Below are 13,779 nucleotides of genomic sequence, written 5' to 3'. Positions count from 1 at the left end.
GGCTCACGCCTGTAATCCTAGCACTCTGGGAGGCCAAGGCGGGAGGACTGCTCAAGGTCAGGGGTTCGAGACCAGCCTGAGCAAGAGCAAGACCCCCGTCTCTACTAAAAATAGAAAGAAATTAACCGGACAACTAAAAATATATAGAAAAAATTAGCCGGGCATGGTGGCTCATGTCTGTAGTCCCAGCTACTCGGAGGGCTGAGGCAGGAGGATCACTTGAGCCCAAGAGTTTCAGGTTGCTGTGAGCGAGACTGACGCCACGGCACCCTAGCGTGGGCAACAGAGTGAGACTCCGTCTCAAAAAAAAAAAAAAGAAGAAACACAAGAAGGATTGATGAGACTACAAGCCATTTTGAAGAGGAAGATGGAGAAGTTGAAGGAGGTCACTGCAAATTCAGAGAAAAAAGTCATTGCTGAGAGGTTCAAAGGAAAAGGTGGTTTGGAGTTTGAGGAGAATGGGTAAAAGGTGAAAGATTTATACGATCTGAAGAGAAACCAGAGTATAGGAGAATGGGTAACAGTTGAACGAGCAGCTTGGAGGTTTGGAAATGGACCTGTGAGTGGGACACGCCCACCCCCAGAGTCTAGTAAAAAGGTGTTAAGGGAGCCCACAATGCTTACTGCTTTAAGAATTATGTATTCAGTATTTATTGGGGAAAAAAATACTGGTTTTCTGTTGACAGTAATTATTTAAAATTTTATTTAACGTGTATTTGTAAAGAAGCTTATTTTGACAAAAGCACAGTTTCTCCTACTAAACTCTCACAACACAGGTATATTTCTGATACCAGGTAGGGGGCGGAGGAAGTTTCCCCACAAACCAAGCAGTTCTCCAGCAGACAGTTCAGATCTGACACTATCCACCTGGAGATGGTATCAAAAGAGGCTCATTTTGAATAACCAAAGGTATCCCCATCCCTCGGGAAATCCCAAGGGTTTCAGGAGCTCTGGGACAGGAACTGAGGACAAAGACGAACTACATTTCTTATTAGACCACACAGATATAAAAAATCAAGTAATAAAGGAACAGGTAGAATGAAGATAGTGCCACAAATGTGAAGAAGATATATGAATGAAGTTTGGAAATAATGGGAACTGAGGCCCAGGGGAGGTCAGAGCACATGGCTCCACCTGCTGCTCCTGCCAAGCCTGTCTCTGGGACCTGCTAAGATGGGACCCATGAGCATGGGTGCTGCCATCTGCCTCTTCACATACCAACCCCAGATCCCAGCCCCTCAGCCAAATCCTCCTGTGTGGTCCAGGAAGATGCCCTGGTCACCATCTTCCATAAGAACTGCACTTCACAGTCCTTGGTCTCTTGACTATGAACACAAAACTCTCCCTTTAAATATTCTCTAATTTCTTGACTTGTGTTTGGGCTCCCCAGCCAGTTGTGAAGTTCCTCTTAGATAAGAATCACATTTGCATTCTTCCTCCCAGTTGCAGGGCTGAGCAGGATCCCAACTGTAGATCCCAACCCCAAGGGTGTGGGGATGTGTCATCCCTGGGGCAAGAGCCATAAGAGTGAGTCACCTAATTTCAAATCAAGTTAATGACCAGCTAATGACTTCTCTGCTTCTGTGAGAGGCACTGTCAGTAGTACAATGCTTAGGTATTTAAAAAACATTAATTTGCTTCCTCTGTATGTCTCTACTGAGTCTCACATAGGAGATAATATGTGTAAAGTTCTTGCTCTCTAAATCCAAGTAGGAGGTGTTATGATTTCCACCATGGAGAGACACACAGAAAAGGCACTTGGGTCCAGATCTCCACCTTCCCAAACCCCCATCCCCATCACTGCAGATGTAGTAAGGAAAATCAAAAGACTAACACAGTGAGGCAGTGGGGACAGGAACAGGTGTCATTTAATTTTCATGACTTTAAAAAACAGGAATTTTGAACTAGGGGGCAGAATAATATTCTTGAAAATAAGTAGAATAGTAATGCTGGATGGTGAACAGCCTCACAGAGCTCCAGGAATAGCAGGGACAGGCTGTTCTGTGCTGATGGTTTCTGAACCAATGTTTTTAACACCCAACGACTTTAACTTCGCATCTTAATCAAGGCTGAGACACTCTCAGCAGCCCTTAAAGCATTACCTCCCTGAGAAATCACTCTAAGTACTGCAGGTTTGGGGAAAAAAAAAAAAAAAAACCCACCTAGGTACCATAAATTGCACTTAGCAACTACCCAACCATATTATTTCCTTCTTGTCTAATGTAATTTTTCTGGTTTTTTACATAAAAGACTTCGGCTATTTTAAAAAAAATTATCCTCCTTCCTAAATTAACTAAGCTTTTATTTGTTTTTAACAATCAAACAACCTAAATCCAAGAATGAGGCAGTACTTCTAACTAGCTTCTAACTAGATGTAAAGATTTTCCTCCATAACCATCATTCAAAATGGCAAATATTTAATAGTTCCGTCAGGAGGTATGCGGCTGTGGAGAGTGCGGGCGAGAAGGGCGGAAAGCCTTGCCCTGAAAGCTAAGCCAGGCAGGGTGTCCTCCGGACAAGCTCATCTCTGAAGGAAACCGCACACCATCTCCTTCTGCCCCTCACTTCTTAGTCATTCACTCATTCATGCAGCACATAGGCATGTGGGTTCAGAGGGATCCTTGAACAAGTATGGCAAGAGCCTCGCCCTCAGAGGCTCTCAATCCAGAGGAAGTTAAACGGATGAACCAGATGATTTCATTAATTCACGCATTCCACAAATAATTATCAATTATTTCATTTGTCAGTAAGGAATCATTGAGCCTTTGCTATACAGGAGACATTGAGAACCATCGTTGGGCAGGACAGGCCAGATGCTTGCCTTCAAGGGCTCAATTCCGGTGGAAGTGATAACGAATAAACAACAAACAAGATGATCTCAGAGTGACAAGTGCTAAGAAAGATGCAACAGGATGTTGTGATGGAGCAACTAAGGTTGGAGAACCTGCTGAGGAAGGGTGACGAGGGCAGGTCTCTCCGGGAGGCGACATTTGAGTTTGAGACCCGTCCTCTGAACTCAGGGACGCCTCGCACCCGGCCCCTAGCCATTAGCCACGCTATCCTGTCCGACGTGGGCTTCTCCCAGGCCATGACTCATCCAGCCGGGGGCCACCAGCTCTTGCAGGGCAGGTGGCAGGCGCACAGAGCCCACTGACCAGTTGCATGGCTGACCGTGGACCCGCCACAGCCTGGGTTGGGCGGGGGGCGGGAGGAACTTTGTCAGAGGGAGCCAGGCAAGTTTGCTCCGGTGAACACCACATGGCCTGCCCGTGGTAGGGGCTGACAGGATCCGTCTACAGGCCTCATAACGCCAGGACGAAGGGACTGGCCGGGCCAGGGTCCCGAGTTCCACCCGAGCCTCCCCCACCTCCGCCCGGTGGTCTGTGCGCCGGTGGGCCTGCGCCTGCGCAGCTCTGCGCCCGCGCCCGCCGCCTGGCGCTGCCCCTGCACTGCGCCGGCGCGGTGCGCCCGGCGCTAAGAGGCGGGGTTGCGTTGCGCCGCGCGCAAGGCTGGGGCAAAACCCGGGCCGGGATAGGGCGTGGGGCAGCGCGTCGGGACGTCCCTCGCGTAGGGCCCGACGGCGCCTGCGCGCTGCGCGGCCGGCCGGGGCGCTGGGGTGCTGGGGGTGGGGCGGGGGTAGGTGTAGCCTCTTTGCCTCATTGTCCCTTAACGCCGCCCGGACATCGCGCGGGTCGCCCGCACCATGAAGATCTGGACTTCGGAACATGTCTTTGAGTAAGTTTGAGGTGTAGGGGCAACTCCGGGCCGGGCGGGCGAGTTGGGCCTGGCATCGTGGCGAGGCAGAAGCGACCCTCAGGAAGCTTCGAGGCGTCGGGCCTAGTGAGGAGAGCGAAGCCTGAGGCCTCCAGGCTCCGGGGGGGATGGCGGTGGGACTCAAGGTCACGACCCCGGGACGCCCGAGCCCGGCGGCGCAGGACCTCCAGGTCGCCGTCCTGCTGGGAGATTGGCCAGAGCCAGGGCCACTTCCGCCCTGTGCCCCGGGAAGCGACCTCCCGCGGTCGTGGGGGCGTCGCAGAGCACGAGCATGAGGTCTTTGACAGCGCTCGTAGCTGCTACAACCAGCCTTGCTAAACCCTGTGGGATGCGGACGCAAGGATCCGAGAGGGAGGCCTGGGTTTTTTCTAGAGTCTCGGTGTCCTGGCCATGGTGTCCTGGCCATCGGTGGGTGGAGTTTCTTCCCTGTGAATGTGAATTTCGGGTGAACTCTGGCCACCAGGATGCGAAACCTTTCTGACGACTCCCCGACCTGAGGAACAGAGAGCCTTGAATTTGAAGTCCAAGGTCTAGCTCAGGCTGCAACTAAGTTTGTGACCCCGGGTTACCCATTTTCGTCTGATATATGGAAGGTGATGGTACTGTCAGGGCCTGCCAGTGTAAGATATTTTTGAGGCCATGGTCACTAACATCTTTTTGGTCAGTGTGAAATTTTCAGTAACGAAAATAGGCGTTACCACGTGGATGTTGGGAATTCTCTTCCAGTTCTATGATTCAATGTATAATACAAAAGAACCACGAGTATAAGCAGCTATATCCTTTTTTTGCCTAAGTAACTAGTTATTAATCCGTATTCTTCTCACTGATTTGAAATGCCACCTTTGCCAAACACTGCTGTATTTATATTTGAATGGATTTCTGAGTTACCTCTTGTATTCCACTGATCTTGCTGTTGTTGCCACACTGTTTTAATTATAGCTTTGTGATAAATATTTTAGTTTAGCCATTTGAGGTTAAAAAGTGTTTCTGAGGGCAGTTTTTTTTTTTTTTTTTTTTTTTGAGACAGAGTCTCACTCTGTTGCCCAGGCTAGAGTGAGTGCCGTGGCGTTAGCCTAGCTCACAGCAACCTCAAACTCCTGAGCTCAAGCGATCCTCCTGTCTCAGCCTCCCGAGTAGCTGGGACTACAGGCATGCACCACCATGCCCGGCTAATTTTTTTTTTCTATATATATTTTTAGCTGTCCATATAATTTCTTTCTATTTTTAGTAGAGATGGGGTCTCGCTCTTGTTCAGGTTGGTCTCGAATTTCTGAGCTCAAGCGATCCGCCCACCTCGGCCTCCCAGAGTGCTAGGATTACAGGCGTGAGCCACCGCGCCCGGCCGTGAGGGCAGTTTTAAAAGAAGTCGCCAACATTTGTACATACGACACAGCCATGGGGCCACTATATCCTACATAATATAGAATATTAGAATCAGAAGGAAATTTTCTTTTCTCCCTACTGTTTACAGTCTCGGGGGAGGGGGTGAAGACACTAAATTTATACTCTTTCTGATGTTCTTTAACTTCTTACATTCTCAGCTAGCCCATTTCAGCACCTGGAATGGTTAATTGCAGTCCTCTTGCAGGTTTGAATGCTTCAGAAGTTCTTGGCACTGAGTCTCCTTAGAACTCTCTTCTGCCTTGGCTTCCCTAACACTCTTCTCCCTGGCTTGTCACCCACTCCCCTCTTGACTCTTTCTGTCTTTCTCTTCAGCATTCCCCTTTTTCCCTTTCAGTGTAAATGTTTGATGAGATGCTGTTGTTGGTCTTCCCATGTTAGAGTCCATCTGTGATCTTAATCTTTTTTTTTTTCTTTTTGTCACAGACTTCTTTGAGATTTGATGAAAGCTCTGGGGCCTTCTTCCTAGAAGATAGACATATTCAAATAAGTGTTGTACATGTCCTAGGGGAAGCAGCTCTGATCTGTGCTTTCTGCCCAGATAATCTGGGCTATTTGATTGAGGTGTGAAGTGATATATACACATTTATAGCACCCAAGTCTATACCTTGAGCTCTCTCCTCTCTTGAACTCCAATTCTTATTTTCAGGTGCCTACTGGATATCACTACCTACTGAGAGGCTCTTCCAACTCAGCCTACGTGAAATTGAAGTCATAATTTCCTTCTCAGAAATCTTAATATTTTTTGTGTTTCCCATCTTCAGGATGTTACTCTCTAACAACACTGGCCAAGTCATCATCTACATCTTACCCATCTTTGATTTTTCCAACACTTCCTTGTGAGGCCTCGTATATCCTTGGCATCCAGTTGAAATCATTCATTGTTTCTTTCAATGTATAAGGATGCCCAATATAATTATGTTAATACAGTTAAAATTAATTGCTGGAAGACTTAATTGTTATATGTATTCTCTGAGCTAGTTGTTTCATAAAGCAGTCTTAGGCCAACTAAGTCAACATCAGTGTTTTCAGATTGGCTCAGAGAGGAGAAATGTACTAAATTACAAATAGTGCATAACCACCCTGAAGCCATGCAATTATTAATTTTTTAGAGAGGGTAAGGGGAAGAGATAAGCTCATGGAAGCCAGCTAACCATGGTATATGACTAGATGGAGACAGGGAAAGGGTTCATCTGATTTTCATTTTAGATAGTTGCCTTGGTAACAGAGTGGTTGGCCTGTATCACTTCTATTTGTGTGGACTGTTTAGATTTATGAAACAGCTCTGTTTATATATCTGCATCGATTGCTGAATAAGGCTTGAGATTAAAAACAAAATGAAGTTCACTTATACAATATTATAAAGAAAGTGAAAACATTAAAAATAATGTCACTGGTTGTCCAGGGTCTGGGAAATTAATGGAGTTGAGATTTTCCTTTTGTTGACAAGATGTGGTTGTCAGTTTGAGTTCTCTGAAAAGTTGAAAAAGATGAATGTCTACCTGTTTTTGCTTTTAGAAAAATAAAAAGTAATGCTGTGTGGTTTATCAGTGTAGCTTGAAACATTATCTCCAGATCTTGTTTTTTTCTTTTAAATGAAGACGAGAGCACAGATAAATAATGTAAAAGGGGTTAGACTCAGACTGCAGGTGACTAAATCACCTTTAATACTGATTGTACTTAATAAAGGTTCTTTTGAAAAGGATAGCTTTTGTACAAGCGGCTTATTCATAGGAGTTGTGAAGTGAACAAATAAATGTACGTCACATTTTGAATCACTCAAGCATATGTGCTTTTTCAAGAAAATAAAGATGCTGCAAGTTCTCAAATGATGTGATATTACCACTTCAATCTTGGGTGATAAGCAAATGCTTATTATATTAAAAGAGAATATTAGAAAATAGCATATTAGGAGTGCCTTAAGAACATTTTGTTGTATTGAATGACCTTTTCAAAACAGAAATCAGAATTGTTCCTTTGAGAAAAACAGTAGATAAAGATTGACTGGAGGGGCCACTGTTACTTACTATATTAATATAGAGAAAAATTTCAATAATTAAGTCAATAATGCTTTGGCTCTTTCAGTAATACCCGTGAGAATTTACAGTGCCTATAAGTTCTCTTACTTTTGTTACTTCTTTATAACTTCATAGAATTAGAGTCAGAAAAAAGAATAAAAGGTTTGACAGTTTTTGCTACTTGTTTCAGTAGAACATAATTTTTAAATACATTTTAAAATGTGGTTCTTCCTAGACAAAATTTACTTGTGAAAGTGGATAATGGTAAATAGGAAAGATTGTTTAGGAAACTATCCTGTAATGCTCTATAAGCTACTTTGATCTTTATAGACATTGGTTGTGTTTCAGCCTGTGTTCTGAAACAATACCAAAGTCTGTACACATTATAAATGTAGATCTATCTCCCCTAAGCATCAGTGTTTCAGAAAGTAATTTTCCCTAGGTAAACTAATTAAACTTCCATTGTAAAGAATGATTTGATGGGTTGTAAAATTATTTAATTCTTATGCATATTTTTTAATGTTTGATTTTTGGTTCATTTTGGCAGCCACCCATGGGAAACAGTTACCACAGCTGCAATGCAGAAATACCCAAACCCTATGAACCCGAGTGTGGTTGGAGTTGATGTATTGGACAGACATATAGATCCCTCTGGAAAGTTGCACAGCCATAGACTTCTCAGCACAGAGTGGGGACTGCCTTCCATTGTGAAGTCTGTAAGTGTGTCTTTATTCCGAGAGAAATGTGACTGCTGTAGAGAAGTTTTCTAAACCACATTATAATTTCAAATAGGTTGTGGGAGCCAATTCTGAATGTCACTTTTGCATCAGTTCAAATTGTATTATAATAAACTTGAGTTATGAGTGTATAATGAATTGGAAATATTATTACAGTCTTCATGAAGGCACCCGATAAAACCTGAAGGAAGCCAGCTAATGCTCTGTAATCTAAAAGGAGTTATATTCTGCTTTTCCTGCTTTTGCCAGCAACTTGAGACCAATAATAAGATTTAGAAGTAATGGTCTGATCATGCAGTTGCTGTGGTCAGTGTTGGGTTGACCACATTAGGTACAGGGTATGTTCTCAGACTTGGTATTGCCACATTTGTTTCAAGGTCTGGTACTCCTTTCTGTACATTTAGAAATAATTCTATTGAGTTATAAATGAGCAGGCTTTAGTGAGCCGATCCAACCAACAAGAAACTAGAATGCCAGTGTGTCATGATGTGAGAAAACTCTAGTATATAAGTGGATCCAGTTTTTTGTAGAGGGTCTTTTTATAGAAAGTAGGTCCACTCTAAAAATTAAAGTACACAATTTTCAACAGGAATGTACTAATTGCCTGCTTTATACAAACTGTGACATCAGATAATGGGGAAAAAGTAGTGAGCAAGATTGGTCATGGGCTTGGGGTCATAGCACAAGGAGTGACACTGGATGCTGGCGGAGGAACCTCCCCAGTGAGAAGGCTGTTTTTCTGTCTGGAGAAGGAAGCCCTGGTGCCCTCTCCCTTGGACTGCTCTAGGAAGATATTAACAGATACCCTGAGCTCTCCTTTTCCTAGATGCCACATTTCCCATGGAAGTCTTCTGATTTCCATATTTCAGCCTCAGTGTCCCATTGTTGCACCGTTGAAATTTCAGTGTAGTGCCTTGCATCGCACACATTCTCAGTGGGCTGGTTCCTCACTGCCTCTGGGAAATGTTTTTGTGTCTGGCAGTCTCCGCTCATCCATGATGTGTGAATAGGCCTCATTTTTGACCTTTGTCTGTTTCTTTCTGTTTTTCATGAAACAGATTTTTGGTTCAAGATAATTGTAACACATTTTTACCTTCAAATAAAATATTGATATACTTGGTAAGAAATTCTTCCTCCTCTGATTACTAATTCTGAATGTTTTACTTAGCTTATTGGTGCAGCAAGAACCAAAACATATGTGCAAGAACATTCTGTAGTTGATCCTGTAGAGAAAACAATGGAACTTAAATCTACTAATGTAAGTTTTGGCTCCCTTTTCTAATTTTACTATCTGGCTTAGTTTTTTGTCTCTAAGTGAATGTGTGTTCTCAGTGTGGTTTAGAAAATCCCTATGTATGTGCTGTATGTCTTTGCCCTGTTGGTAGTAGCTTCCTTAGCCTTACTGTGCTAATGATCCTGCGTGTCCCTGGGGGATAGCACTCAAATGAATTTGGGATCATGTGTTTATCATTATACCTTTCTCAAGTTTTTTTAAAATAAGAAGTAGGTGATGAATAGTGAAATTTGTTACATTTATACAGAAATGTCAGTGGCTTATTTGTTTTTTTGTTGTGTTTTATGTTTAGTAAGATTTTCAGTTGTATGTTAATTTTGGAAATGTTTGAATCATCTTTTCCAAAATGATTTGACATTTTTTTTTCCCCATTCTATAGATTTCATTTACAAATATGGTTTCAGTAGATGAGAGACTTATATACAAACCACATCCTCAGGACTCAGAAAAGTGAGTAAAAAGTGTTTTAACAAACTTACTTTATAGGGTGCTTTAAATTTTTTTTATCAAATTGTTTTTCTAATGAAATTTGGGTCATCCGAATGGTGTAAATGTGTTTTGTTCTAGAACTATTTTGACTCAGGAAGCCATCATCACTGTGAAAGGAGTCAGCCTTAGCAGTTACCTTGAAGGACTGATGGCAAGTACCATATCTTCAAATGCTAATAAAGTAAGTAAGGCTGCTGCTTAATTGTTTATTATTCCCTGGGTTCATCTCCTGGAAGAGCTTGGTGCTGAATGTGTGTTTGTCCTTGTAAGCTAACTTTCAGCCACTCTGCAATGAGACACCATACAGCACTAGGCAGCTACTTGCCCAGGCACTGCAGTCCAGGCAGCATACTTGGGTTCACATCCAAGCTCTAACTTTACCAGCCTTTCAATGTTGGGCAATTAAGTTAACCTCTCTAAGCCTCAGTTTCCCATCTGTGAAGTGGGGAATACCCATCATGGCTTGAAATAAATGAGATAACATGGAAAGTATAGCCTGGGACCCAGCATGTAGGATGCTCGATGTGTAGCTGTGTGTCATTGTTTAAAGCACTATTTTTCAACCTTTTTTCATTATTGTCTCCTCCCAAGTCCATTTTAGATATTTGTTTCCCAATCACTACCTCCATGAAATTATCTAATATCACATATATATATATATGTGCTTTATATATATGTTTTTTATCTATCCCCCCAAGAACCAATTTTTGCCTCATTGAGAATCACCCCCATTGAGAATGCATGATTTAAAACAAAGTGAGTTTAGAAAAAGATGCCTAATGCAATGTTTTATAACATAGGTTTATTGTCATTCATCAGTCAAAGATATTATTCATAGATGCCTCCTCTGTGCCAGGCAGAGTGCTAGGCTAGATGAGGGATGCAGTGAGGAGCAAAACAAATGTTGTCTCTGCCCTTGTGGAAATAAGAGGAAGGTGACAATCACACAGCATGTCATTAGGAAAGGAAAGGTACAGAAAGGTATGAGAGTGCTTAATTAGCATTTAGTGAGGGATGTTTCTGCAGAGTTCCAAATAGGGGGTGGGTTGGTTGTGAGGGGTATGCCAGGAAGGGCATTTTGAATGGAAGAGCTGCATATGCAAAGACCCTGGGACGGGAAGTGCGAAATGTTCTTCCTTCTTTTCCTCAAGGAACTGCATAGAGCACCAAGGGAGAAGGGGCAAAAGGGGAGTCGGGGATCAGATCCTGCCGGGTGTAGTACAGGATTTTGGTTTAAATTGTAGACAGAAAAAGAAAAGAGATTTGACCTTACTCCCCAAAAGGAGACCGTTCTAATCATGAAATAAGGCATCCTGTCATTCAATTGTAGATTCTTTTGAGAACATCTTTTGCATACAAAATAAAAATCAGTTTGTAGATCAAGCCAGTTGCTCAAGGCATTTGATGTTTGCTAAATAACATTAGAAAAGAAAAAGCAAGAACAAAAATGATGTGTCATTGTAAGGTTTAGTTGTAACACTCCTTTTTACTTGCTGATGTGCCATTTATTTGATAAATGCTGCCTTTGCTATCACTCAGTAACAGTAAACGTATTGGATTTTTTTTAAGGGCCGAGAAGCAATGGAATGGGTAATACATAAATTAAATGCCGAGATTGAAGAACTGACAGCTTCAGCAAGAGGAAGCATAAGGACTCCAATGGCAGCAGCAGCATTTGTAGAAAAATGATACGACAAGTTGGTAGACAACGTTGGGTCCCCCAGGTCTCTCCAAGCTGGCAATATATTTATTTGTTATTTAAAAAATACAACTATATTTTAGGTAGAATTTTTTTTAATAAACTGATTTAAGGCTATGTGACTTTTGATCAAAACAGAGATACAGGGCTTCTAAATAAAAGGGATCATCTGAAATTAGTTTTGTTTGAAATGACTGTCTAATTTTAAGGTTTCCAGTATTTATATGAAAATTTAACAGTTTTCTTAAAAGTACTTGGAAATTGGTATTGACATTGAATCTCCTTAAGGTAGAATTTTAAAGCTTTTCTTGCATTGGAACTCTACCTGGCTTTGGACCAACCCCAAAACAAAGCAGAGCCATCTCTTACACACGATTGCCCTGCTGTTGTAACTTCAGCAGCTTGCATGAGAGAACTCACTTTAAAAGAAAAAATTATATACTTCTAAAAGATACTAATTTTTAGTATCTTTTAGCAAGTATAAAATAACTTGCTCTGCTATAAACCACCATTAAAAACCAGTGTTTTGGTTTTGTACTTAAGTATTTTTGGAGTGAAAATTACCTCTGAAGTAATATATAACTCCAACAAAAATAAAGTTTTATTGTATTAAAAAGTACTGTATTGATTTGCCAAAGTTTTGTGACTTAGTAAAGGTATTACCTTCCTTGGATTTGTACTTTGTGATTTAGTATGCTGTGATGTGGGCTGGTTATGTTAACTGAAAAAATAAGTTCATTACCTGAGTTTTGCAGCACTCTAAACTTAAAAAGAAGAACAGCTGTTCACATCTTTTAGCAATTCACATTTGCCTAACTTATAAATTGCCATGTGTCAAAATCATGGTTTTGTAATTGCTAACGCATGATATGTCAGGTTATTTGAATGTAATTACTTTTTGAAGTAATTGTGACCACAAAACATCTTTTTTACATGAAGAGCTGTACATCATTTGAAATTACTCAAGTGATGTCTTGATCTGAAGCATAAACCCCAGGTACTTAATGTTTTTAATAATATGGTGCCACTGTGAGAGGTGGGGGCGGTGAGGAAGAACAAAGAATAATTGGGGTGGGGGGAGGATTGGCCTAAACTAACCACTAAGTGAATTGCACTGCAGCTTTTATTTATGGGAAATCCTTATTTTGGATGCCAGAGGGCAGCTGCAAACTGAAAAACAATCCAGTAAATGTACTTTGTTTCATATTTTGTAGGAGGCAATGATCAACCACGAAGTAATATCTTTGATATGTGCATTTGTTGCATACAGAGTATTTTTGTTAAAAGGTGATTAGCTCTTGCCTTTGTTTTACAGTGCTTAGTGGGATAAACTAGTAAGATTTCCTATAAAAGAGACCAGTTAACATTTGCATAAGCCACAGAAGTAGTATAACAAACTATTCTAAAATTATTGTTTTTCTACTTAAGATATTCAGATTAAGGTTTCCTAGGACATTTGTAAAAACAGGTGAAATCCGATAAAAATTTTTTTTTTTTTTGGGTAACAAGAGATAGTTTTTACAACTGAAATAACATGTCAGCAAAACAAAACGTTCTAAATATTGATATTTGATAAAAGGCTGCCTTGTATAATTTCTGTAAATTATACTTGTTCTGGAAAAGGTGTAATGCCATGATAAAAGATTTTTAAGCAAATCATAATCCTTCATTTCATTTTTAAAAATTCTGATCTAATGAGAAAATTCTATAAATTTTTATTTTCCAGTGCAGTTAATTATCTCTTTCTAAATAGCTGGTAATTCATAGCTTTTACCTGTTAAAATATAAATACACAGTAAGCAAATGCATTTAAGAGGACTAAACTGGAATAAAGTATTCATAAATGAAACTTGGACTACTGAGCATCTAACCCTATTTAATATTAAAAATGAACTCATATGAGTTAAGAAAAACCTTCTTGTTAATAAAAACTTTCCTTTAACTATAATGTTTTTCCTGATTATTATTTCTTTTTAATAAAGGTGAAGAGCAAAAATTTTTTCTCCCTTATGAGCAAACACTTTAACTGCCACCAAGGTGAGTTGGGTTCTCTAAATCAGAGGCGCTGCGATGGGGCTTTTCCCTCCGCGGGCTTGGTCGCTGCCCTACTGCCCGCCCGTTTTCCCCGCACGCTTCTTTTCCCGCTCCCTCCCCGGCCGCTATTTTCTTCCCCTCCGTCTTGTTGCACAACATAGGCCATGTCCTAAAACTACGGAAAATACCGGGGAACGGGCACGCTTGTCGACTGAGGTTCTGCTTTGGTTTGTAATGTAATTCGAGGAAAGGTACGGTGCTTAGTGCTTTTCCAACCTCAACTCGGTTGTCCACAAAAAAAAAAAAAAAAAAAAAAAAAAAAAGCCGGCGCTG

General features: G+C 41.3%; 1 protein-coding gene across 3 annotated transcripts; it reads left to right on the top strand.

Moving 5' to 3' along the window:
• Window positions 1–3,598: 3,598 nt before the first annotated feature.
• Window positions 3,599–13,448, top strand: PRELID3B (PRELI domain containing 3B). 3 transcript variants are annotated; one of them, XR_011236372.1, is made up of 7 exons: window positions 3,599–3,735; window positions 7,741–7,909; window positions 9,099–9,188; window positions 9,604–9,674; window positions 9,792–9,894; window positions 11,283–12,699; window positions 13,395–13,448. XR_011236372.1 is itself a non-coding variant. In XM_069495532.1 (6 exons), exons 1-6 carry the CDS (start codon window positions 3,704–3,706, stop codon window positions 11,400–11,402), a joined length of 585 nt encoding a protein of 194 aa, XP_069351633.1. In that variant the 5' UTR covers window positions 3,599–3,703; the 3' UTR covers window positions 11,403–13,040. The 3 variants fall into 3 exon arrangements, 2 of the variants coding, with proteins under 2 accessions (XP_069351633.1, XP_069351634.1); XM_069495532.1 differs by lacking the exon at window positions 13,395–13,448 and having other exon boundaries at window positions 11,283–13,040; XM_069495533.1 differs by lacking the exons at window positions 9,099–9,188; window positions 13,395–13,448 and having other exon boundaries at window positions 11,283–13,040.
• The last annotated feature ends 331 nt before the right edge of the window (window positions 13,449–13,779 follow it).

This window comes from Eulemur rufifrons, chromosome 20 (genome assembly GCF_041146395.1).
Source record: "Eulemur rufifrons isolate Redbay chromosome 20, OSU_ERuf_1, whole genome shotgun sequence".
In the NCBI taxonomy this organism is placed as follows: Eukaryota; Metazoa; Chordata; class Mammalia; order Primates; family Lemuridae; genus Eulemur; species Eulemur rufifrons.
Note: the sequence above shows the minus strand (reverse complement) of the source record. Positions and strands in the feature narration are given on the sequence as shown.